Consider the following 27,528-nt stretch of genomic DNA (forward strand, 5'->3'; position numbering starts at 1 on the left):
CCACCCTTGTCACTATCATATGTTCATTTATCAGTTAACTCTGTTACCTGATTGTTTCCAGCCCCTCATAAAGGCAACTAACAGGGTCTCTACCCGCTTTGCTCCTCACCCTGCCCCCTATTCCCTCCCGCCCATAGTGGTCCCACCTTTATTACACTCACAAACCCCTCCCATCTTTCCAATAACCAACCACAACGCTAACCCAACACTACCTCCTCCATCTTCCCACTACTATCACACCTCCTCAACTAACATGTACAAGTATACCTTACCCATGCTCACTGCATGCACTCTACTTGCATATTTTACATCCTACCAATGTACTACTACTCACACCACCACTCATGTCTCACCCTCACTCAGCTCCCCTCCCACCAACTCAAGAACCATCCCTATGCACCCCCCACATATTCTACCAACTATATTACTCAAACATAAAGCATCCCTACAACTTAACATAATAACCCTCCCACCATACCTATTACCCACAGAGCACAATCATAAAGTTTCCCTTATAAACAAACACATTCAACAACTGATAAAACTAATAACCTCATGCATATCAAAACTAGCCCTAAGTGAAGACATCCACCCCAACCCTGGCCCTACCATCTCCAACCCCAATCCTCATAATCAGACTAGAAACCACAACTTCTCCCATATTACAGCCAATAGAAAGCCAAGTGACTTCCTTCTACTAAGCTTAAATATTAGAAGTATATCCAACAAAGTCCATGAACTCCATGCCACCATAGACTTGTACTCCCCAGATATAGTCATCCTGACAGAAACCTGGCTAAAACATCACATTGCCAGTGAGCAAATACTCCTTACAGGTTGTGGCATACTAAGAGTAGACCATCTAAACAAGAAAGGAGGTGGTGTAGCTATAATATTTAAACAGCATCTAAACATCCAGATATTAAAATCATCAGCTCCACAAATAGGCAGTGAAGAAATAATATATACCAACCTCAAAATAAACCAAAACAAAACCATCAACATAATTGGATGCTACTTCCCACCTGGCCAAAACATCCCTCCACTAGAAAACCTCCTCAGCTGGTCTACCCACCATCTCCCCCAAGAAACTATCATTTAGGTGATTTCAATATTGACTGGCAATCCTGTTCTGGCAACCATCCAACCTATTATGTAAACTTTCATGGCTTCACCCAACTAGTCCAGTCGCCAACCAGGATAAATAAAAACTCCATCAAGCACACTACCCTGGATTGGATACTAGTCAGTAAGAGCCCCTAGTCATATATAACAGGCTGCTTATCAGATAGCCTCAGTGATCACTCCCCAACATTCCTACTCAAAAATACCTATAACAAGCTAAACCTGTCATCTATCATCAAATACGTAAAAAACTATACTTTAACCCACTCACATTCATCTCATCCCTGAAAGAATGTAACTGACATCCTCTAAAGTACCTCAGTCTTGATGATGCAGTTGAATTTTTTAATTCTACCTTCCTGAGCATCCTTAATTACCATGCCCCCGTAAGACTTTCCAGAATCAAAGCACAACCCTCCCCACGGCTATAGAAAACCACTAAGTCAGAAATGAAAAACAGGGATAAAGCCTGGGAGCACTGGCGCAAAACCAAAACCCCCTCAACTAGACAGAAATTCCTAGAACTACGCAATTGAGTAAAAAAGCTAATAAAACAGGACAAATTCCAATACTACCAGTCTGCTCTAGCCTCCTCCCAACTCAGCCCCAAACAATTCTGTTCCTCCATAAACTCCATCCTCCACCCAGGTAAAGTCAGTACCCCTATTTCTAACATCGCTCACTCCTCAGAAAATATTGCTACCTCATTCAACACACACTTCACACAAACCATACTATCACTAGCTAAACAACACAACCCGCCCTTCCCCTCCAACCCACACCTTCAACTAGTAATCTCACCACTGCCTTCTCTTTTTCTCCTGTACCTACCTCCAACATAAAAAAACTCTTAACTAAACTTAAGCCCACCAAATTAGCAGCAGACATCCTCCCATGTGAATACCTACAAATCGCAGCTCATGCTCTGGCCTATCCAGTATCCATCTTGATTAACCAATCTCTGTCAGAAAGTTATGTTCCCACACTGTGGAAAGTATCACATATAATTCCCCTCCACAATGGCGGACCCTCCACAGAACTAACCAGTTATCGCCCCATAGCTATTCTCTCTCCACTCTCCAAAATACTGGAGAGATGCATACACTCTCAGGTCTCAGACTACTTTCTTACTAACAACCGCCTTTCCAATACTCAGCATGGTTTCCGACCAAACCATAGCACCACCATTGCCTTACTCTCCTTTACTAACACTATCATTCAGCATAAAAACAATGGCTATCTCTCCTCTGCTATTTTCTTAGACCTATCTAAAGCATTTGACACGGTCCCACACAAACAACTTATCTCTGTCCTCAATAACATATCCTTCTCACAATCAGTCACCAACTGGTTTCAGAGTTACCTGTCTGACCGCCAATAATCCATTGTATGGCAGAATGACATATCTCCCCAACTACCTGTCTCCATAGGGGTTCCCCAAGGATCCATCCTTGGACCCCTACTCTTCTCTGTTTTCACCAATAATTTAGCCTCTGCCACCAAACATGGCACACTCATACAATACGCAGATGACTCAACCATCATCTGCTCACCCAGTCCCTACCCAAACTGCAAAAAGTCACATAGGAAGCCTTTTCCTCTATTGAAACTTGGTTATCCGATGCCCAATTAATACTCAACCCAAACAAAACTAAACTACTCATCTTCCAACCCACCAAACATACTCAAAACAACTCTCACTTTAACATCACAGCAAAAGACAACACCACTGTATACCCAACTGAACACACCAAACTGCTAGGAGTGGAAATAGACAATAAACTAAAATTTGACATTCACATATCCATGACCATAAAAAGTCCACAAAAACTAGGAGCGTTATACAGAAATAAGCAACTTCTCACCAAAGCAGCAAAGATTTCAATAGCCTCTAATATCACCCACCTCATCCAACCACTACCTTTCTTTCCACTCCACTAACTACCTTGATTATAGCAAGCTCAGAGTACTTATTATACAGCAGGAACTTCTTATTGTAACATTTGTTAATGTCTGTTATGTACTTCACAGATAGATTCTAGTTGTCAACTGATGTACTATGTTCTTCATCTGTAAATATGTTGTAAGTAATTGTAATGTTATGTAATCCAATGTAACTACTGTCTGTTTGTTTTTACTGTGGAGTTTTTCTCATATATATATATATATATAATATAATATATATATATATATATATATATATATATATATATATATATATATATATATATTTATATATATAACATATATAACATTTAGTACCATTTTTCCAAACCTCTAAAAGTATTGTCAGATCATGAACATGAATCTTTAATTGCTCACTCTGCACTTGTACTATAGGTGATGAACGGAAAGCATCCATGCTCATATCCCTCCCACAAACCCTGAACTCAACCCAACGTGAACATTATAGACTGATTAGAAATGTCTCTCTCCTTTTAAGAATATTTGAAAAGTATTCTCTGTTTTCATCCAGCCCAGTTCATTAGCAAAATATAATATATTCATTGCCTTTTTTGTTTATTTATTATTATTTATCAAGACAGTGGCACACATTTTAAAATTATGGAAAAATATATTTCACTGAATATAATCAATATCTGGATTTTGTGTTTGCATCTCTTGGGTTTGACAACAGTTCAGTTTTGTTGTTCTGTGATTATTTCACTGATTGTCCCACTGATGGTCTTTTCTCTAACACCTTAACAATCTTGCTAGTGTTACCGCCCTACATGATGAAGTCTCACAAGGGCTTATTAAGTACACAGTTGAAATCAGAAATGGTGAAGAACAGAGCTAACCTGGCTGAGCAAACATGGCGGAGAAGTCAGAGAAGACTAGTAATAAAGCAAAGCTATTGAAGGAATATTTTGCTTTGGTCTTCACAAAGATCATAGATGGTACAATTCCTGCCATAGTGAGAGCCCTGACATTGCTGCAGAAAACTTTGTGGCTAGAAGCAAGTGTTTAAATTATTCAAAGAGTTATTTGAATGGTTCATCCAGAATTTTTTGTGCAGTTCTAGCAGGACTGCATTTGCAGTCAGTGTGCTGGGCTGCTAGGAGTGAGTTCACTTTTGCCCATAATTTTGTTGAGAGGGTTTATGGTTGCACCATGAATTTTCTTTTTTAAGTAGGAAGTACTGTGTGTTTCAGGTTTACTAACAGTATTGCTACAGTATGTTTGCCAACCCTTATTCCTGTTTTATAAACTAGAGTCTATGGCCCTTTAGGGAGAAAATGCTGTAAATTGATAGTTTCAACTTGAGGAATTTTGGAGGATGCTTTTAAGCGCTCTTGTGTCATTTGTAATCCCGTTATCTGCAAGACTGGTGTGCCAATTTCTTTACACCCATTAACATACAATGATGACATGTTTACATCCATTTTATGTATATTCTAAATAAGAAATCAGAAAATCGGGTTAGTTGAGCACTGGGTGTGACTGATCACCAAAGAGTTGCAGTATGAATGTCACTTTTTTTTGTGAAAAAAATTCTTATAGTTGGCACATAGATGTCAATGTCATGTATATTAAGCCAACAAAGTAAACGTCTGTCACTGTTGTTACTGTCTTTTGCTGTACATTCTGTAGTTTTTGTTTCATGTTTGCTTCATGACATTTAACAAACACATATCAGATACTGGTCTCCATTTCACTGCAGTAATTTTAAGTGAGATTATATAAATTTTAAACTGTGTAACTACCTGTCATACAATTCTATAAATAATCACCATTGCTGAGGTAAAGATGATATATGACAGTGATTATGAACACTGACCTATATCTCAGGATCCACTATTTAATGTCAGTTAAGGTCCACTGGAAATACTGCCTTACTATAAATAATCCACACAGTTCACTCATATACAGTGGTCACAAAGATAGAGTATTTTTGGGCATGTGCGCAAGTGTGTGTGTGTGTATGAGTGTCTGTGTGGGCATGTGTGTGTGTGGGGGGAAGCATGTATGTGTTTTTCTGTGTGTGTGTGTGTGTGTGTGTGTGTGTGTGTGTGTGTGTGTGTGTGTGTGTGAGAGAGACAGAGAAACTTACTGCAGATAAATATTAGGCAGACAAATTACGTTTATTATCTGTCTAGATGATTGGCCAGATGAACCTACTTTTCATGAGCATTTGTCCAGATTTTCAGTCTGCACAGGTTTGTGATGTATGCAGACTACACCTTGTGTTTAAACCTATTGAGGACATCTAAGGAAAGCTACCCTGGGCTGCTGAAAGAACTCCAGAGGAAATACACTAGAAAGATGAAGGGAGTGTAGGAGAAGGGATATGATTAGGAAGTGCAAGAAGTAGAGCTATTCTAACCTGACAACATAAGAAGTAAGCTGCACAAGGTCAAGTTAGGAAGATGGGAAGTTGTGAACTCACCTGGTTAACAAACAAACATCACATGAATAAATAATAATACAGCACTTTGCTTTTCAGTTTGGTAAGTGTGGGTTTCAGAGTGGCATGGAGGATTCAAATCACATTTTGAAAGCCAGACCTTCAGTTATTTTGAATATTTATAACCATATTTTTTATTTGTATTTTTGTTCAATGGTCACATAATCAGCAGCTACTCTGGCTGTTCTCCCAGGGTGTCTGCTCTCTGTCAGTATTGCCTGACGGGAAGAAAGAAGAATGGGGAATGCTATGTAAGAATGGTGTTACCCTCTGGCTAAGGCTGTCATTGACAAGGAGTGGACCTTCAGAGAAGTGCTAGCAGCCAGCAGCATTGCATACATTAGTGACAGGGCTTTTTGAAGCCCTACCTCTTCCCCAGCACTATGATGTCTCCAGAGTAGACTCATGAGGTACAGCCTGTAAGAATTTGTTTATCTAGACACATCTCCTTGACCCACCTGTATGTCCCCATCCATCAATCTTTTCTGAGCTGTGATCTCAACTGGAACATGAGAGTGTTAGACCTGTTGAGCATGTGGCCTCCCACCAAGAATGGCATATTTATCCTACCTGCTAGCTCCATTATGTTCATGGTTTAATGCGTTGACATGAACTAGTGGCAGATGGAGGTAGGCAAACTAGAAAAAGGTAAATTATGATTTCTTTTGTTATGTGTAATTCATTTGACAGGTACAGAATTCTAGGGTCATAGAGGTAGTCATATTGTAGCATATATGGCACTGGGGTCAAAATAATAGACCATATTGACCATACCAAATGGCAAATGCCAGATCAGTTAGTCACCAATATATTTATGTTCTTGTACTATAACTGCTGTTGGTATAGCCCAGGCTTTCTTGACAGCTGTCAGCATGTAACCTGCTGTAACAGACACATAAGAAAACATGTATAGGGGTGATGTATCATATTTAAAACATAAGGGCATAATGTTTATTGGTGTTTTTGTTACTGGAAGGAGGTTCCCATGGCTATTTACAATGCTGCAATACTGACATTAATTCTGCAATAAATAACTGATTTCCAGGTGTGGAATCATTATACCACAAGGTTACATAACACACAGCAAAAGTATTTCTAGCTTGTGGGTTTTAGCAGTTTTACAAAACAAAGGCCATTAGCTTTACCTGACAGCAGTAAAGCGGAATTTATGCACAAACTTACAATAAGAAAAATGTTTTCTTTTCTGTTTTAGGAACTGCATTACAGTGCTATAAGTGTCTTGGAAATGGAACCAGCTGTACAGAAAGCAAAGTCACCTGTGCTTCTAATGCTACTTACTGTGGTACCTGGACACTAAGACAGTCATTCGGTAAAATTTATTTTCATTTTTTATTTTTGTAAACCATTCATCACACAGAAACTCACATGCACCCCCCCCCCCACACACACACACATGCACAAACTTCCATTCAGATGCTTACATTACCAGAGGTGAATATAGCTGCTCGACCTTAACATCCTGTTTAATTTTACAGGTTTACAAGTTATTATCTTGACAGAGAAAAGAGTGAGATGTTGTTTTTTCATTCTTCTGCTTAATTGTTAGTGTAATCTTTCTGCTTCCTAGAGAAAAAAAAGAGACAAGCTTTTTATTTGCCTGTCAGTAATTATTCCTTACCAGTTACCTCAGAGTGAGAACAATTAAGATTGGGAAGTGTGTTTGTGAGTTTTGTCTCCCACGTGAAGTATAGGAGAATCTTGCTCCCACAAAAAGCAATTTTAGAGAAATAAATTATCAACCAGAAGCAATTCATTGTCAGAGTAAAATGAGTGTTTTTATTAATAAAACTGTGAGTAGTTTTGTCTGTTAAAAAAACAAAACAAAACAAAAAAAAATCATCAAACCTTAATGGACAATATCAAAATTCAGGCTTGTATAAAGACTCTACAGTAAATTAATTAAAATAAGAGACCAGTAAGTATTTGGGAATTTGGTTATAAGGACTTGGAGCAGAATCATGGAAAAATATCCAGGCTTCAGTTGAAGACACCCATCTACAAATGGCATATTACTGGCTTAGTAGAAAGATTTAATAAAACGTTGAAAATCCATGCAAAGGAATGTTATTGCTGCACTGGAAAAAATGGAGTCAACTGTTACACTACTCACTATTTGTAAGTATGAAGGTGCTACAAGCTTCAACTGGGTGTTTCCTATATGAACATTTGTATGGCAGGGAACCAAAAGGGCTGCTTGACATTGCTAAGGTAAGTTGGGAGGAGGAAAGACACCATTTAAAGGTGTGACAGAAGATCATGTTAGCTTGTAGGATTGAATATATCTGATAATTCTCATAGTAAAGGAGACATGCAGAGAGCCAAGGAAATACAAAACAAATTTATAATAAAAATACTTGACTTAGAGAACTTAACCAAGGAAGCCAGGTACTGTTGTAGTTTCCTTCACAGAAAGCAAATTTCTGGCCAAATGACAGGGGGCATTTCAGGTGATGGAAAGAATACAAGCAGTGTACTATAAAGTTGAATAGCCAGGACAGAGATAAGCAGAGCAAATATATCACATAGGATCATAGGAGCATAGTGATTACTACCCTAATGACCTTAAGTGGCACTTTTCAAAGGCTCGCCATGCTACCCAAATGTAATGGTTTGGATCCCATAGGTTTTGTGTAGGGTATATATAATTTGGTCATAGGTGGTTAAGCTTCTACAAAATCACTGTTTCTAATATGGACATTGGTGCAAGACATGGGATAAATTTATGATTCTCCATCCATTGATCCACGTAGCACTTGAATAAGTGTCGGGAAGAAGTTTGCTTCACATGAATGGGAATCCCTTCCAGAGAAAAAGCAGTCTCTGAGATACATACCTGTCTGTCCAATATGTCTTATTGGTGTTGCAGGGGAGGCTGAGGACCCTGCATCAAGTGTTTCAGATGCTATTTCTTTTGCCAGTGTGCAACATTAAGGGAGGATCAGAAGTTGCTTTGTAAACCAGGGAAAGATCACCTCTTAGCAGTCTGTAGGAGGTTAAGGATAAGGCCTTGAGGCAGTCCATATGGGCCATGTTGACTATGCCATTTTGTTTTTTGGTGAAGAATCCCTGCAGTTGTTCAAGTTGTTGCATATATGTCTGGTTAGGTACATACTGTTGGGGGCATTGTACTCAATGATTGGCTTAATGGAGGCTAAGTACAATGGGACAATGGATTCAATACCCTTGCTCATAAGCTTTGCAACATAAAATGATTTCCTTATTGCATTAGATACATGTCAGTCAAAGGTCACATCACTATCTACATGTGTTCCCAAATACCTGACCACTGGGTCTACCTTTACGGGTGTATTATCAAGGTAGCAATTTGCAGGGATGGCCATCTTTCCAAAAAAAGACTATTATGTACTCCTTGGCATTATGTTTTAGACCATAACTCTGGCAGCAGTTACTAATCTGTGTCAGCCCTTCTTGCGGAATATTTGTGCCATTGGGGGATTCTTTGACTGTACCTAGTTTACAATCATCTGTATATTTACTAAGCCAGTGCCTTTGACATTAGCCTTGACTTCAGAGAAGTAGATGGAAAAGAGGAGTGGCTGTAGCACTGAGCCCTGATGGATGCTGCTAGTGTTCTGCCATTTAGTGGGGATAAACTCCCTTATCTTGACTTCTTGGGTACTATCTGTGAGCCAGCTGGCTATCCAGTGGGTGACATAGAGTTTTATACCTACTTTTATGAGCTTCTCTGCAATACCCAAGTGGGGTATTGTGGCAAATGCCTTGGCCAGGTTGATGTTGGTAGTATGCACAATGTTTGCCTCACTGATTGCTTTGGTGACTTTCTTGAAGATGTCCATCAAGTTGAGTGTGCATCTCATACCTTTAACTAATCTAAACTGAGTTGGATCCAGTCTCTGAAGGTTACTTATGCTGTCATTTATTGTATCTATGATTATTCTTTCCATGGCTTTACATATGAGATTAGGCAGGCTTATGGGTCTATAGTTTACTGGGTTCAGTGATGCCCTCCCCTTGTATAGAGGGATAACAGTTGTAGTCCTCCATTCATTGGGTCAAATCCTTTTTAAGGCTCTGGTTGAACTTTGATGCTAATTGGCTTGATGTTTCATGCCATTAAATAGGCAACCTCGGATATTATTAGATCCCAGGATGCTGTGTTTTTGGCCTTGTGGATCACCTTTAAGGTGTGTTTCCTAGTGATAGCTGGGAAAGCTATGGTTGGGGGGATTTCCTGAGAGAGGTGTCTCGTGTTGAAATTGGAGTGAAATGGAGATGAGGTTATTGGCCACTGGATTAACAATATCTTCCTACTCAGTTTAGGTAACACCATTTACAATTAGTGTGGCACATTATTGTGTATTGCCTTTGAGGTTGCAGGCATAGCTGAATAACGCCTTGTGATTGTCCTTAATCTAGGAGGCTACGTTTACCTGAGTTTAGCTTCGGTAGACTTAATTAATCCCCTGAGCTGCTTATTAAGTTTAATGAGAGCGTTCTTGCCTTGTTTGGCATGGCACTTTCTATTTTTGAACTGACTTTCTTATTTTTGTTATACAATCTTTATTCTAGGATTCCACCAAGGTGTTGTTTGTTGAACTTGTCCTGTGTTACTTTGGTTAGGTGTCACTGCCTCTATGAAGCTGTATACATGGTTGTACACGGACTTTGTGAAGCTGTATTTCCTGGTTTGAGGGGGCCTGAAATTTTTCCAGGGTCTCTCTTGAAAGCAGGAAATTTGCCTTGGAATAATTCCTAAAGGTACCTGGGTTAGGTGGTGCCCCAAGATTTATTTTTCTTTTTCGGAGACAGCCTTGTGATCTGACCTGATAGGTGGGGATGCTACATTCAGAGGGGTGCAATGTTTTCCCATGTTTGTTAGGACCAGGTCAGAGACCTTTGCATCTCTAGTGAGTGTATTAACTAGCTGATCCAGGTTGTTCATGTTGACATAGTTCAGGAATCTTTAGGCCTGCATATTTGGTGTCAGGGATGTTTCCCAGCTTATAGAAAGGTAGTTGAAGGCACCCATAAGTATGGCATTAGGTAGAATGGATAGTGTCTGTTGGTGAGTGTTGTTATAGTGGTATGTTTTTGAGGTTGCTGAGGATAGCTATCATAATTTCTACATCTGGGAATCTTTTGAGGTTTGGTAAGCTTAATTTTAAGGGCCTCAGTATATGTGGGTCTGTACGTTTGTCCTGTTGTGTGTGTAGCAGGAGCTGTGTTGTGTGTTTCTGACAACCTGTTTGGCAGGTTTGGTGGTTCTAAATGAGAGTACTGCCTCCAGACGCTGTATATACTTACATCTCTAACATACTGTATTAGAGTTTTTAAGAATTAAGGGGTTGTCAGAGAAAGTGACACAATTTTTACATTGTTTCAGGATGCCCAAAATCTCATAAACCAGTTACAGAGACAGGAGAAAGGTCAGGATTCATAGTTTTGGATAATTATATAGTGGGCTTCAGTGGGAGTGGTACCAAGAATGTATTTAACTAAGGATGTGATTAATTGCCATTATACTGGGGAATTAAATAAGTATATAGCACATTTTTGGATCTAGTTTGGTAAGAATTATAATCTTAGTCTAATCTTACTGAGCAATGTTCCCTTCACACACATCTGGTATTCAATGGACAAGTATGTACTCAGGAATTATTGTGGGAGGCTTGTATAGGGAAATTGAGATTCTGAGCACTTGGAATCTACACAAGGTACTGCTAACCACCTCTGCAGACAGAGAAACTGACTAAGCAGAAAAAATAGCCCACTGGGCTAATAACAAAAACACATTTGAAGACTTCCTTTCTTTTTTCAAAGCTCAGATCAGACCATTGGTGAGCCCAAAGTGCAGAAACTACAGAAAAGGCAACAAATCAGCACTTCTTTCAACAAGATGTCACAGTGAAAAAAACAAGCAGCAGTGTATAATATGTTAAATGGAGGACCCATCTTCCTGAGTTGGTGGCAGCTCAAGTGGATGTAAATGATTCCATGGCACGTATCAAAAAGATTAGGGGTGCTTTATTATTGTTTACATTCATTTTATACTATAAGAAACAATCATTTACACTCTCACGATTTTACATTCATAATTAAAATTATTTACAAGTTATGAATATAAAAGAGCATAACTAAACAATTCTGTTGTTTCAACCTCTTATATTTGCCCACTACCATGACCCTTTCTTCCACAACCATATTCTTATTTCAGCTAAATCAAGCCTTTCCGTCTGCCTTTTTATTGCCTTTTTCATCTTCTTTTAATTTCTTCCATAGACACACACACACACACACACACACACACACACACACACACACACACACACACACACACACACACACACACACACACACACACACAAAATCTAAAAATGATATTATACCTTTCTTTTCTTTCATGAAGAATTCTGTACTGCCTTCCTGTTGGTTTCTTTCTGTTACTTGCCTTTGCATACAAGCATACCGCAGTTCATTTAACTATTTATTGTAATTAACTAGTCTTATTACTGTATTGTATTGAATACAATAAATACACGGAGACAAATGTTTCAGTTGAAAGGCTATGCTATTATATTCTGCTTTTGGTTCTACAAGCAAGCAATACAATATGTCAGCTCTCTGTAGCAAATTCCCAAAGCTTGTTTATGCATAGTTATATTTATACCAGAAGGTCTGGTATTTTTCTCAAAATCTGATGTAATACAGTTTTTTCTTTGTATAACAGTGTTTCTTTGTTCTTCTAATTAATGATTTGCCTTTGATTCTTTGGTCCAGGAAATTCAGTCTTGCATTATCTGAAACTTAGTGTTCCAGCACTATCTTGCTTGTGTTCCGGCGTTATCTTGCTTGAAGTTACTTCGATGTACTTTCAGCTGCCATCTGCGTAGCTATTTTACAAACTTTGTTTCTCAATAACATATTTTTTTACATGGATGCCAAAATCTAACTAAGCTATACATGCTTGCCAGCACACTTACTGTTTTTCTAATTTCTCAGCATTTTACACTACTGTAAATTAACCCTTTATATTTCAGATTATTCTTGCAGCTTTTTGCTTAAGCTAGTAATCATGCTAGCAACAGTTAAGACAATGTTTAGTAAATAGAACAGAGTACTTATATTCTTTCATTTCATATCAACCTCACTTTCCTTTAACTTCCATAATTTCATTTTGTTCTTATATTCTGTTTCATCTACCCTAATCCACGGTGGTGGTGCTGCGGTAGTGTTGTCGCCTCACAGTAAGACGCTGTCCGGTTCGATTCTCAGCTAGAGCATCTTCTATGTGGAGACATGCATAAATGGGCGCACCTTCGTTCAAGGTTGTGCGTCAGGACTGGCAACTCGACATGTAAAAATCAACTGCCAATCATTAGCGGACCAGAGTTCCGCTGTGGCGGCCCCTAACTCGGAAAAGCCGAAAGAAACAATAAAAAAAAAATTCTGTTTCATCTACCCTATCCTTTTTATTTTATTTTCCCTGTTTTTTTTCTTCCCATACATTTTTATATTTTTCATATATAATCCTACATATAATTTTCTTTGTCTTTATTTTATCTTTCTGATTATCCAAAATAAATGCATAGATGCTAAATGCACCACTGGATTTTTTTTTAATTCAAACCACCTTCCAATTTTTTTTTATTGTAAATGATCTCTATTCCTCACCAGATTCCACCTCAAGTCCAAAATGAAGCCAAAAGAATCCCTAATAATTTGTTTTCCATTTCAGTAGGAAACATCTCTCTTCTTTCTCTCCCTCTCTCTCTCTCTCTCTCTCTATATATATATCTATATATATGGATTCACGTCATAATCTCAAAATACTGAACCATTGAATATCAGTATTTCGGGACCATGAAACCAAATCTACAAAACACCAAAACATCAAAACCCCGAGCCCAAAACCATGAAATTCAAAAACACAAACAAATCGCACACACCACACCACACATACACCAAAACACCCACATCACAATTTAAAACACAAAACTACACACATACACAACTCATACACACATAAGCAGGGGTGCACCCCCTACGTGGGGGGTTGCACCCCCACACCCCCTACTTATACATACTAACTCTGAGATCACACATACAAGAAATGAAAGCAAACTCACACATGCACATTCTCCAGTCCCTCACACACGCATCAAACATATCAGCACACTCACATACACTCTATCTCCCACTCAAAACCCTTACAAAACAAACACTCACTTACCTGACATAACACCTAGATCCACACATGGCACTGCGCACCATCAACACACAAACCTGGAAACAACATAGCGTAAGTCCATAACCGCAAATTCGAGATATTCAAATTTGTGATTATGAACTTTCGCTATTTTCAGCATTTGCCTTTATAGTCTCAAGATGCTGAAATTCGACATTTCAATATTTTGAGATTATAGTGTTCCTATATATATATATATATATATATATATATATATATATATATATATATATATACACATATATATATAATTTATTTTCCTTAAATATATTTTTGTAACACATAAGTATTCAACATATATTTATTTTTCTGAAATGATAAATACTTTTCCTCCAACCTAACAAGTATTTTATTTGTTCCATTATCACTTTTTATTCACTTTCGTGCTCACCAAATGTCACTCCGAAGACATTATTTCCTCTCTTGTGAGATATATTCCATTTATTTTTACTCACCAATTCAGTTACACTTCATTTTGTTTAACTGCAAACCAGCTTTTTAAAACAACTTTTCAATCGTTAATACAGCCGCACTTATCCATCCATTGTTTTTGTTATTAGAACTAAATCATCTGCATATGCCATACATATTGGCACTGTAACATTTCTTTCTCCCATCTTGCTTCTCTCATTTCATACATATGTCTTCATTACTAATACAAGGAAGCACATACTTATTGAGTACCCCTGTTTTACTTCTCTCTAAATACTTAATTTTTTCTCATATGACAATCCATTTCTCATAACTTGTACCCATACATTTTCATAAAATGAATTATTACATTACTATTTTTGCTATACCATATGCCTTTAACATCTGCCACATTGCATTATGGCTCACTTTATCAAAAGCTTTAGCTGTGTCACATGCTATCAATTTTACTTCTCTATTTTCTTTTTGTATCATCTCTACTACTACTTTCACTATAATTGACATTTTTTCACCTCTCTTCCTTTCCTGCCATAGATCCTGTCTCCTACTACATTATCCAATATTTTTCCATCCTTCTTTGTATTATTGTCATAAACATTTTATAGTCAGTATTCCCTAGTGTTATAGATATCGATTTTATCTTTCCTTTCATCTGATTTACATATAAATGTTATTGCTTCATCCATTATACCGCCTTCATCCATTTATTTAATAGTAAAAATATTCTCTTTCATCTATATTAATTTCTTTATAATACTCATAATTTATACCATCCGGTCCTGGCACTGATACATTCCTTCTTCTATCAAAATTCTCCATTTCTTCTGTTGTTATTTCAGTTTCTAAGAAAAATGTACTTTTTCAGATTTGTTTCACTTTCTGTTCTTCTTGCCATACATTTCCACTTTTTCATACATTTTCTCTATAAAATTCTCTACCACCTCCATAATATCTTCTTGTCTGTATTTTATGTTTCCTTTGACATGTAAGACAACATCCATTCTTCCTTCACTCATTTTTACTTCCTTAACTAAATAATGGGAAGCCTCCTCTTTCTTTCCTTTCAGAGAAAAAATATTTGCCGATATAACATAATTTTTACTTTTTTCTATTATTTTCATACATCTGTCTTTCTGTTTCCCTTATTGTGTCATTTATTCTTCCATCTTTCTTGTAATTTCATATTTTTTGTATTTCATCTTATTTCTTTTTCTTATTCTTCTTTCCACTTCTAAATATAGTTTATATCTCTGCTTATAAATTACGCACCATTGTGTCCAGTTTTTATAAAATGGTCTTGTTGTCATATATTTCAATAATATTTCTTTTTGTCTTATCATTTATTCCTCCTTTTTAAACTCTACAGTCAATATCTTTTTCCAACTACCTTCTTTATTATTTTATCTTCCCCATTCTACCGGTCTTAAAAAATCCCCTTTTATATGTCCATTCTCTATTTTTTCATACTTTTAAATCTTCACATTTTCCTTAACAACTTAATATCCTGTGTTATTTTTCCCTTTTCTTTCCAGTTAAATCTCCTAGCATTACTATTAGCATACTTACATTTTTTTTAATTTCTTCAAACAACTCTTTTTTTCTTTCTCTTATTAGTAATTGCATAAATCATTGTTAATCTCATACATTTTTGTCACATTCTACTATTACATATAACTACCTTCCTTGGTACTGTTATTAATATATTTAGAATTCTTATATCTCCATTTTTTATAAGACTTCCTATTCTAGAACATATCTAATTTCGTACCGACCAGCTAATCCCCCCAATATTCCCCGTATTTTTCCTTTTTATCTTCTGTGTTACGTTTGGTATCTGGCAAGCAAAAAAAAATAATTTTTATTTTTACACCATTATACCACCACCAAACCTCTTATATAATTTCTAATGATATTTAATGCTGAAATTCCTATATCATCCTTTTCCTTTTTTCATAAGTGATGAAATTGCAGATCTTATTTTCTTTTCCTTCTCCTAAGTTTCCCTACAATTTTATTTTATTTTATTTTACATTTGTTGACCTGGATAGTCCGACTGGATGCATGTCCATTTTTTCAGAGAGGCGGGGAGAAAAGCTCCAGGGGTAAGCAGATACAGCATACATAATACCAGCATTACATTATACAACACAGACTATTACAGATTAGACATAAGTAAAGTAAACAAGTACACACACACAGTTTAGGTTGAGTCTGTGCAGTCAAGTTTTAATTTATTAAATTAAACACAGTAAACTTTTACACATTTTTTACACATTTATTTGAGATGGCCTGAGTTGCAGACAGACACAGTTGTGTGTTTTTTGTTGCTTGAGTTTAGTTTTAAATTTTATGGAGAGGGGGAAAGAAAGCTGGAAGAGCTGGAGAGTTTGAGGAGTTCCAGGATCTACTTGAAGTTTATTGAGAGAGAATCACCTCTGTAGTATTAATTTTGCTAGAGTCTGATAGTGTTAGAGGATAGGGATTGTTAATTATTATGATATTATATATTTTAATAATTTTGTTTTTTTATAGGATTTTTTAGGCTAGATATAGATGGATTTATACTGCCATATTTAGTTAGTTAAGTTAACCAAGCTGATTTAGAGTTGATTGATGATGTGTTGTGTGTGCAAAAAGCAGCAGTACCTAAACATGGTTAAATGTGGCAAATTGAGTGTGAGTTTTTGTTAGTTGTGTTTTGTTCAGATTCAAGGAGGAAGGGAATGAGAAGGGTTGAAAGAAGAAGAGAGCGAAGCTTGGCAATTTTAAGAGAGGCTAGTTAGGCTGGAATTTGAGGGAGTGAGGGCTTTTTTGAGTTTTTTTTTGATGTTTTTTTTTTTTTGGTTGACATTTTAGTTATTTGCTTTTGAGATTGTCTATTATGATGATTTTATAGTTTGGTCAGAGAATTGTTTTGTAGATTGGTGATATCATTATTGATTTTATGGTAGCATTTGGTGAGGTTAAATGTTGGGAAAATAAAATTTTTTTTTTTTTTTTTAAATTTTTCAGATTGGGGATTTTTTCTAGAAAAATAAGTAAAGGTGGTCTGGGGTGGTGTGGTCTACTGTGCTGACCATAACTGAGTTGGGTATGAAACATGTGGATAGCCAGACTTTTGGGATGACCAGCTAGGGATGGTTATAACAAGGATGTGTATATAGTGAGAGCAATAGAATGGGGTCTTGTGTAGAGGTGTAGAGTAGTATAGAGTAGGTTGGTAAGGGTTGGAGTCTAGGTAGGAGGGAGCATTGCCAGAGGACAGAGGAGATTGAAATGATTTGAGGAGGTAGGAAACCATCTGATGGCTATGTTTGCAAGGTGTGAATTAAGTTGGGGTGTGCATATATATAAGTTGCGTGGAAAGATCAAAGAGGGGCTGAGAATATATATAAAAGAATGAATATATATATATCTATGAGGAATTTAAGGCTATGAGGATAGGTAGGCTGGCTAGGAGGAGTAAGGAAGTGCTGTGATGAGGGAAGCCATGCTTTGAGTTGTCTTAGGTGGATTTTTTTGGAGGTGGTGCATGATTTTCCTGAATATTGGCAATTTTTATAATTAATTTTATGGAGGATATTTTGGAGAGATAATTGAGGATTATAGTTGAGCTGCCTCCTAGAATTGATTTGGGTTATATTTCCAGATGGTGGATTTTTTTTGGTTATTTTTGGCTTTGATTTATGGCAGTATAGATAGTACTGAATTTTTTATTAGACTACTTTAAGAGATGGTTCAGCATAAGACAGGGGTTGTTCAGTTTTGGAAGCTGAACACAAGTAGGTCAAGGAGTGTGGGTTTGATACCAGGGGAGCTAGTAGGGTTTAGTAGTGAAGGGCTTGAGGTTTCTAGGGGTTCTTGGTTGAGGGTTTTTCAGGGGTAGCTGGGGGATTTAATTGGTTAAACTAGTCAGTAACATCTTCAGGTTTTTTGATTGTAGCAAGGATAGAATTGGTTAAAACTATCAGAAACAGTAGTAGATTTTGATTCTGTAGTTGAAGTTTTGTAGTATTTGTTTGATTTACTGAAACTTGCTTAATGTTATTTTGTGTATTAAATGTTTTTTTTAATTAAATTTTGTTAGTATTTTTTTGTTTTGTTGTTTTTGTCTTTTATTCTTGTAGTTTTGTTTTTGTAGCTGGATTGATTTTTCTTTGGTTGATTTTTCAAGCCATAAAGTATATGTTTATGGATCTAATTTGCTTTGTTTCTCTTTGTAACATTTGGTGCAGCTTTGTTCTAACTTTGAACTTTTGTTGTTAACAATTGCCTCTCTGAGGTTGGAAGGAATTTGCTGGGCTTTGGTGGATCCTAAGGTTTGTTATTTTTTGCTATTTTTGAATATCTTGTTTTTAGTTCTGGAATAGACCAATTTGTTGGGTTTCTTTTATTGTTTTAAGTTTATTGTTTCTTTACAATTGATTTTTCACTATCTTGTTCTTCTTCTGAATCCATGTCTCCCTCTTCTTCCTCTTCACTTTTTAAAATTGCAAATTTGTTCTCTTCCTGTATATTGATGACACTGCCTTGAACTGTTATTTCATTCTAATTACCTATTAATTGTTTAACCTTTCTTCGGTATCCTCTCCCCCCATACCACCTTATCTTATAACATCTTCTGTAGTAACATTTTCTACAGTTTGTCATTCTTCTAAGCTCTCCACATCATCTTTTCTTTCCTTTTCTAATATGGGATAGTGAAACCAGATGTGTCCAGATTGTTTATGTTTTCTACAAGCTTTCTTTTTGCTATTTTGTCTTTTTTCCCCACAGTGGCCATACCTTTATTTGTTGTCTTGTACTAAATGGTTTTCATACTCACAGAAATAGCATGCTTTAGGTTGACCCCAGTAACTAAGAAATACTTTATTACCATTCACAGTTATTGTATGTGAAATATGCTGAATGTTCCATCTTTAACATCCATTGTAGTGCACAGAGTGGCGTGATTTCAAAATTGGGTAAAAGCTAAATCTGTAATGCACTTCTATAGCATCAGAACCAACCATAACAGCACTTTCAGAGTTGCATAACAATTGTTACAAACCCTCTTAAGCACTGCTATAGTCTGGTGTCATGGAAGAGAGGTTACTTTATTCTCAACTGTCCTTGCTTATGTTTCATCATACATCCCCATAAGTTGACAGACATCACTCTGTAAGTAACTTATTAAAATTAGGGCAGTATTTAAAAACTGTCCCCTAACTTTTTCTTGCTATTATATTTACTTGCTGTCAATGTATCAGCACTCAAGTGCTTTACTGGCTCTCAAAGCCATTAAAACACTTTGGATTTTTTTTCTTTTGGTAACTTGTAGTGCATGGAGTGATAAAATTCCATGCACTAAAATGAGTTATGATCGAGTCCCACTGATCATAATGAGTTATTAAGTATTCTCAACATGGATGCCAAGATTCACCGTAGCATCCATGTCTTGAACACGCAATAATATGGTTACAGCTGGAGACCTGACCATAACCCTCTGTGTTACACACATTTCCCAAACTGCAATCCATACATTTTTTAGCACAGATTTTTTTAAGTTAATGTACGTAGTGAAAGAAAACAGTTTTAATTCATTCTCATCCATATCTGAAGTCCTAAACTGCACATTTATTATTATTTTTTTAACTGTAGTACCAAGCTATTATATAGTCTTCCCTTGGTGCTATTGTATTTCTTTTTTCAGGCTCAGTCGTAGTTTTTTCCAGCAAGTTAAAGCTTTCAAATGTTACTTCACAAAAGTATTCAGTTCCCAGATGAATTAACACACTTATGTATAACCAAACCATAGTGGCAAAATAATAGCATCCATAATGTCATACCTTTTTCATGCTGTCATCATTTTTATGTTTTACTTTTTATTCCTAACACTAGCCTTCTATGTGGCTGATGAGAAACTGCAAATCTTTGTCACCTTCTATGTGGCTGTTGAGAAACTGCAAATCTTTGTCTCCTCTCAGTTCCATCTTCCATTCTAACTTGACTTGGTGTATCTGCATAACTTCTTCTTTCTTGTAAAAAAAAACCTTGTTGCAGGGGTAAACCCTTAAAACTGACTACTATACTAATGGAGAATACTGCCACTGTTTTCCTTTTGCCAGCAGTTGCTTGTGTTTCCAATCTCTTCATTTCTTCTTCCTGTAATACTCTCTCCATCATGTCACTCCATCTTGCCCTGCTCATTCCTTTGGCTCTGTCTGATTCATCAAATCTCTCGGCACCTGTGTCTCCAGTACTCCAATTTCCAGCTTTGTAAAAGTCATTTCATCTCCTTCTCCTTCCCTCAGTAAGTTTTCTCCTGATTCTGTGCCTCCATCTCTGCTGAATTCTTCTTCATATTGGAATTCCTGAAACTGCAGTAGCAGATCACTGGCACTCCCTAGCAGCTCCAGTGAGTGCTTCACTTCCTTTCCTCCAAGGAGTAGGAAAACCTTGGCCAAATTTCCACTAGTTATTATGAATGCCATGTCTGTTCTCCCATGAAATGAGGCCATTGGTCTAGTCGGACTGACTTGGTCAGCAAAATATAAATAAAACACAATACGTAATTCAGAAATATTGCAGCAACACACGTAGCTGAAGATAAATATCGTTCAATAGTATTTATCTGTGCTAGGATGGCACTAGAGAGAAGTAAAACAGTAGTCAGTGACTGGGCAGAGAATCTGACTAAGCAGACAAAACAGCTCACTGGCTAATCATAAAAACACTCTTGAAGCCTTTCTTTGTGATTTTCAAGCTCAGAACAGAACAGAACAGACTACCCTCATCTGCTACTAGTGTGCAGACCTAACTTTCATAATGTAAAATCCCAGAAGGGTGATCCCAAAGAGCTGAAACTACAGAACAGGCAACAACTTAACCAGCAAACACTTTCTTGAACAAGATGGCTACAGTTGTGATCAGAGAAATACAGTGGCACTTTACAATGATAAAGTGCAGGAATACAATATATATAACTCAGCAATATAGCAGCAGCACACTCAGATAACTTAAGAAGAGTGCAAAATATCAATCTGTAGTATCTATCCATGCTAACATGGCACTGGATAGAAGCAAAACACTTAGTAGTCAGTGACTTTACATGAACAGAGAAACTAAGTAAGCAGACAAAATAGCCATTTGCCCAATCACAAATGCATATCAGCCTTTCTGTGTGATTCCCAAGCTCACAGCAGACCAGGCTGCCTTTTACTGCTACTAGAATATAAACTGAATATTTCTTAAAGTAAAATCACACATGGATAAGTCCAAAGTACAGACACTACTGAAAAGGCAAAACATTAACCAGCAAACACTTCTTTGAAGAAGATGGAAGATGGAAGATTGTCACAAGATGGGTTGCCAAATGGCTTACAGACAGAACTCACTCGGTAAGAATAGCAGGCTCCAGGTCTGACTCTAAACCAGTCACAAGTGGTGTCCTGCAAGGCTCGGTCCTGGGACCCCTACTGTTTGGCATATACTTTTCAGAAGTACAGGCAAACACGGAAGGACTATGGCTCACCAAGTTCGCCGATGACTGCAAACTGGGAGCCATAATTGACTCTCTTGCTGACACGGACATCCTCCAAAAAGAACTTACTGAGATGGACACCTGGTGTCAAAGTCATGGCCTCAAGCTAAATGCCAAAAAATGCATAGTCATCCCATTTGGGAAAAACAAAACACCCACGAATTACCACATAGGTGGCAGCCCCCTTAATACAGAAGAGGTAATAAGAGATCCGGGGACTCAAGTAGATTAGTAATCTCTCCTTTGACAATCATATTGCCAAAGTAGTTAGGAAATCCTTCAATGTGGCCCATCTAATTACTAAAGGGTTTGCATCTAGAAATAAAGAGGTTATAGTGCTCCTCTACTCGTCACTCATCAGACCCATCATAGAGTACAATGCCCCATTTGGGAAGTACCTCACAAGACACTTCCAACAGCTGGAAAGACCGTAAAAGTACCTCACCAAGAGGATTACTGGCCTCAAACATATGTCCTATGCAGACCAACTGAAAAAATTCCCACTGTAATCAGTGGCATATTGCTTACTCAGAGGTGATCTCTGCCTGACTTACAAAGCCATGTCCAACTCAGAATTGATGGACATGCTCCACCTAAAGAAATCCAAGTCACTGCGAGCCACGCGCTCTAGTGAGCTAAACCTCACTACAACAATAAATAGAAAATGCTGGAAGGATAGATTCCTGTCACAGAGACTCCCCATGCTTTGGAACAAAATTCATATCTACATTAGGCAGAGCCCCTCACTAACACTCTTCAAGAGAAACCTTGATGAGTGGATGGGTAACAGAAAATACACCCCTGGGATCACTTCATTGGCTCTGCTTGACAGAGGCTCAGTTAATTAATCAATGGGGCGGCGAAAGCTGACACATTCTGGCTAGGCTTATAAATGCCCTCAGGCAGATAGCCTAGTACCTACCTATGAACCTATGGCTACAGTGCAGAAAACCAGCTGTTAAGATAAGTGCAATGCAGTGGCACTTTACAGTGGTGAAGTGCAGAAATAGAATAAAAAAATCACAAATATAGCAGCAGCACATATATATAATTTATGAAAAGTATAAATGATCAATCTGTAGTTCTTATCTTTGCTAGGATGATACTGGATATACTGAAGTCATGGATAGAAGTAGAGTATTCTGCAGAGGATTTGGAAGCTGATGTTTATGCATGAAGGCACCTTTACCTGAAGTGCAACTAGAAGAATCCTAGTCAAGGAGACAAAAGCAGGAAGTAAGAGAATTCATGTTAAGAAATAAAGGAGTGTTTCAGAAATGCCTGGAATAAGTACACCAATAGAACATAATACAGAAACAGTACTTCAAATGAAGATTACACTGAGACCTTACAGAGTACTAAAGATACAGAAAAGGTTGATAAAGGAAGTTCAAAATATTCTCAACTAGGCATGATAGAAGAGTTAAATAGTGATCAAAGCAACCCCGATAGTGCCTTCTTTTAAATCTTATAGAATAACTAGGTCCTATATTATGTTTTAAATTTTGATAGCTATCCCATGCCTAGAACTGATGATTTGATAGAGAACCTAACAAAGGCCAAATATTTCTCATCTGTGGAATGGATACTGGCAGATACTACTTAGACCATCTGCCAAAGGTAAAACAGCATTTGAAACCCCTGATAGTCTATTTCAGAACACAGTGTTATCATTTGACCTACATGGAGCCCCAACCACTTTTCAGATGTTGGCGTATAAAGTAAAGAAGCCCCAATCACCATATGCTGTTGCATCCACAGATGATGTGGTTATTCATTTAGAACACTAATACTCTCACTAAAAGGGCAGGCAATGTTAAACTCTAAATGACAGACAAGTTTGATTGTGAATAGTAAGAAAAATAAATTGGTTATGGTAGAAGCCATGCATTTGGGATTTCTTATAGGAAGAGTAGTGTCTAGACAACAATAAAAAATGGAAGTCATAAAAACAGGTCTGTGCCTTCCACTAACAGGCAGATAAAGACTTTCTCTGTACTTGTACAAAAAGTGCACGCCACTCCTTTGACAAAGCTCACAGCAGGGAAAACTGTTGTCAGTGTGCCATGGTTTCTGAAACAGACAGAGCATCTAATGAACTAAAACACAATCCTATGCTCTGAATCTGTGTTAGTGACTCATTATTTCCCCTAAATAGTTTACCCTATAAAGACATCGGAGGCAGATTTTATATTAGTTATTATAGCAGATATTAGTGCTATCTCTAGATATTCAATATGTGGAGTTCCCTGTCAGCAGACAATGTCTAGAAGAGATGTCAACTACTAAAAGAATGTGCCAAGCAGTAGAGTGGGCCTTCTATGTCCTAACAATAACAGATGCCTCATTGCAATAGTTAAACAGGCAATCCTATGTCGATATGAAGTTGTATCAGTGGTCACCACACAACCAATCATTCCAATATACAGTGACACCACAGTCTAAACCTAGCCACAGTAAATACTGTTTATCAGGAGTCTACAACTCATTGTTCTTCTTTCGACTTTTCCCGGTTAGGGGTCACCACAGTGGGTCATCTGTCCTCTCATGATTGGCAGTGGAGTTGTACAGTGTAAAGTTGCCAGTCCAGCACCCATCCTTCCGCAGAAGGCACGCACATGCACGCACTCACACCAAGGGCCAATTTAGAGTGTCCAATCCACCTACAGCATGTCTTTGGGATGTGGGAGGAAACCAGAGCACCCGGAGGAAACCCACATGACCACAGGGAGGACATGCAGACTCCGCACAGAAGGCACCCCAGAATTGAACTGGAGAACCTCTTGCTGTAAGGCGACAATGCTAACTGCTGTACCACTGTGGTATGAGTAGAAAAACTCAGGTTTTATGCTAGGAAGAGGGTAGCTGTAAAATATTGATTGGAAATCCATAGTATGTCTTTAAGAGTGCATACTGAATTTGGAACATATGCCTTTAAGCACACTTCAGCATTTGGATGGGAATATGCTCACAGCAGTTAGCTAGATAACAATGTCCTAATCACAAATTAATGTTGTATATAGGGAGGTTTCCTGAAGGCAACAAACCAGGAAGATAGTTCTTCACTTGGAGGATCATCTGATGGAAAACCCTGGAACTGCGGATTGCAAGAACCCATTGGGGGTTAACTTGAAGAGTGCTCTGCAAAAGTACATGTTTTTAAAGCTAGAAATTAGGCTTGGGTGAGGCCTGCAGCCTCAGAATTTCTTGTTTTTCAAAAGATGGCCTGTAGCATGCTGAACACCATTGCATTTTCTGAAGGTTTTATCTGTTTTGTTGCAAACTGGAAGTAAGAAGGCCGTGATTTTGTTTTGTTTCAAACTGGCAACTTAGAGACCAGACCATCTATTTTGGTTTCCTAGTCAATGTGGAATTCCTTAATAAGACTGTGTCTTTACATGTATCTCTTGCATTCGGTGTCTCTTTGGACTTATAGAAGACACACAAAATGCCACACATAACATACACATCACTGTGTGCCATATAAATACACAAAACAGACATATAATCACATAATGCTACACATAATACTACATAAGTAAATGTATATGTCATATATGTCTATAAAATGAATATATGAAGTCTATAAGTATAATGAACATATTGTACTCATAAGTAGTTTAATTTTATTTATCTTAATTTTATATGACTGGGTAAATTTTGCTATTAATGCTGTTGCCAATTATCTGATTTCACTTCACTTGTAATTCTGTTTATGATTGTGTTTATGCTACCTTTTGTATAAAGCTAATATTAAAATTGGGTGTCATTGCTTCACATCTCCTGAGTTTGGGGCAAACAAATGTCATAGTAGAACACAAACTCCATCATACCGATAGAAAAGACAGAAGCTCCTACCCATAGACTGAGATTTTTTTAAGAGTACAGAGACTTACAACATCTGGTGGATAAAGGGAATTTATACCAGAGCATAATATACAAACTACACAATATTAGCAATTTCATCTTAAATACTTCTATAGATCTAGTTTAATATCCTAAAATCTTACCTTTTGTTACATTGAGGATTGGAGCATGACTAGGTCAGATCAGATCTGTTTTGCCACTAATATTGTTCCATATTTAGCTATTTATAATCATATTTCATTTTACTTTTCTTTCTTTTTATTTATTTATTTTTATTCTAATAAGAATGAAGATTGCCAGGGTTTTTTTTAGATGGGTAGTGTTCTTTTTGGGGTGGGAGTTTGATGTGCATCTTTAAGTGTAAAATCTGTGAGACTATATCTGAATGGCCGATGAGGTCCACATTTTATTTTTTTAATGTTTTGTTTTACATTATTCTTTAAAAGTTTTCATACATTTGGGTGTAAGGAGTTCTTTTACATGGACAAGTATGTTTTGGGATAGTGTGTGTGTGTGTGTGTGTGTGTGTGTGTGTGTGTGTGTGTGTGTGTGTGTGTGTGTGTGTGTGTGTGGTTGTTTATTTGTGTGTACATTTGTGGGCATGTCTATGTTTTGCATGTGCAATATGTCAAGCTTTACTTTAGATGTTAGAGAGTACATTAAATAATTCAGGTTTAGGGGTATTTTGGTAGCTTTAATGGCACACCAAGAATGTAACTAAACTATTACTGAAGTGCCAGTACTGCAGACAAATTAAAAATACCTGCACAGCGTATCGACATTTTTATTTCACCCTTTTTCAGGACTCTATCATTAGAATACATTTATCTCTCTCTCTCTCCCAATCTCTTTCCCTCTGTCTATATATGTGTATGTGTGTGTGTATCTGTCTATATATATATATATATATATATATATATATATATATATATATATATATATATACATATATATATATATATATATATATATATATATATATGTATATATATATATATCAAATCATTCTGTTTCACTTCAGTTCATTTTATCAAGAAGAAAAACAGTGCATTTCATCTAAAGCTCATTTTGTTGACACTGCATTTCATCATACCATGTTTCACTAAAAAATTTCATTCATACTAAACATATCTCCAAAAGTTTATTGCCGGGGCCCCCTGAATCCCCCACACCTCCTAAAATCAATCCAGTAATTCCATAGTCACACAATCGCAGAGAAAAAGAATGCTGCTCATGCACTGATTCACTAGTAGTATCTTCTTCTTCTTTCGGCTGCTCCCGTTAGGGGTTGCCACAGCAGATCATCTGTTTCCATTTCTTCCTGTCCTCTGCATCTTGCTCTGTCACACCAACCACCTGCATGTCCTCTCTCACCACATCCATAAACCTTATCTTAGGCCTTCCTCTTTTCCTGTTACCTGGCAGCTTCATCCTTAGCATCTTTTTCCCAATATACTCTGAATCCCTCCTCAGCACATGTCCAAACCAATGTAATCTTGCCTCTCTGGCTTTGTCTCCAAACCTTCCAAACTGGGCTGACCCTCTAATATACTTATTCCTAATCCTGTCCATCCTCGTCACACCCAGTGCAAATCTTAACATCTTCAGCTCTGCCATGTCAAGCTCTGACTCCTGCCTTTTTGTCAATGCCACTGTCTCCAACCCATATGACATAGCTGGTCTCACTACCCTCTTGTAGACCTTCCCTTTCACTCTTACTGGTACTCGTCTGTCACAAATCACTCCTGACACTCTTCTCCACCCACTCCATCCTGCCTGTACTCTCTTCTTCACCTCTCTTCCACACTCACCATTACTTTGAACTGTTGATCCCAAGTACTTAAACTCATTCACCTTCGCCACCTCTGCTCCCTTCATCCTCACCATTCCTCTATCCTCCCTCTCATTCACACACATATATTCTGT

The 27,528-nt window shown here is 37.3% G+C and overlaps 1 protein-coding gene across 2 annotated transcripts in view; it reads left to right on the plus strand.

The window, feature by feature from the left end:
* LOC122809059 overlaps positions 1-27,528 on the plus strand; it is a 632,045-nt gene that overhangs the window by 487,249 nt on the left and 117,268 nt on the right. For both annotated transcript variants that reach the window (XM_044080272.1, XM_044080273.1), the window contains exon 3: positions 6,747-6,863. In XM_044080272.1, the coding sequence (XP_043936207.1) occupies positions 6,747-6,863 (117 nt within the window). The remainder of the gene's footprint in view (positions 1-6,746; positions 6,864-27,528) is intronic.

This window comes from Protopterus annectens, chromosome 8.part0, assembly GCF_019279795.1.
Source record: "Protopterus annectens isolate FY-2018-M chromosome 8.part0, PAN1.0, whole genome shotgun sequence".
NCBI classification, from domain to species: Eukaryota; Metazoa; Chordata; order Ceratodontiformes; family Protopteridae; genus Protopterus; species Protopterus annectens.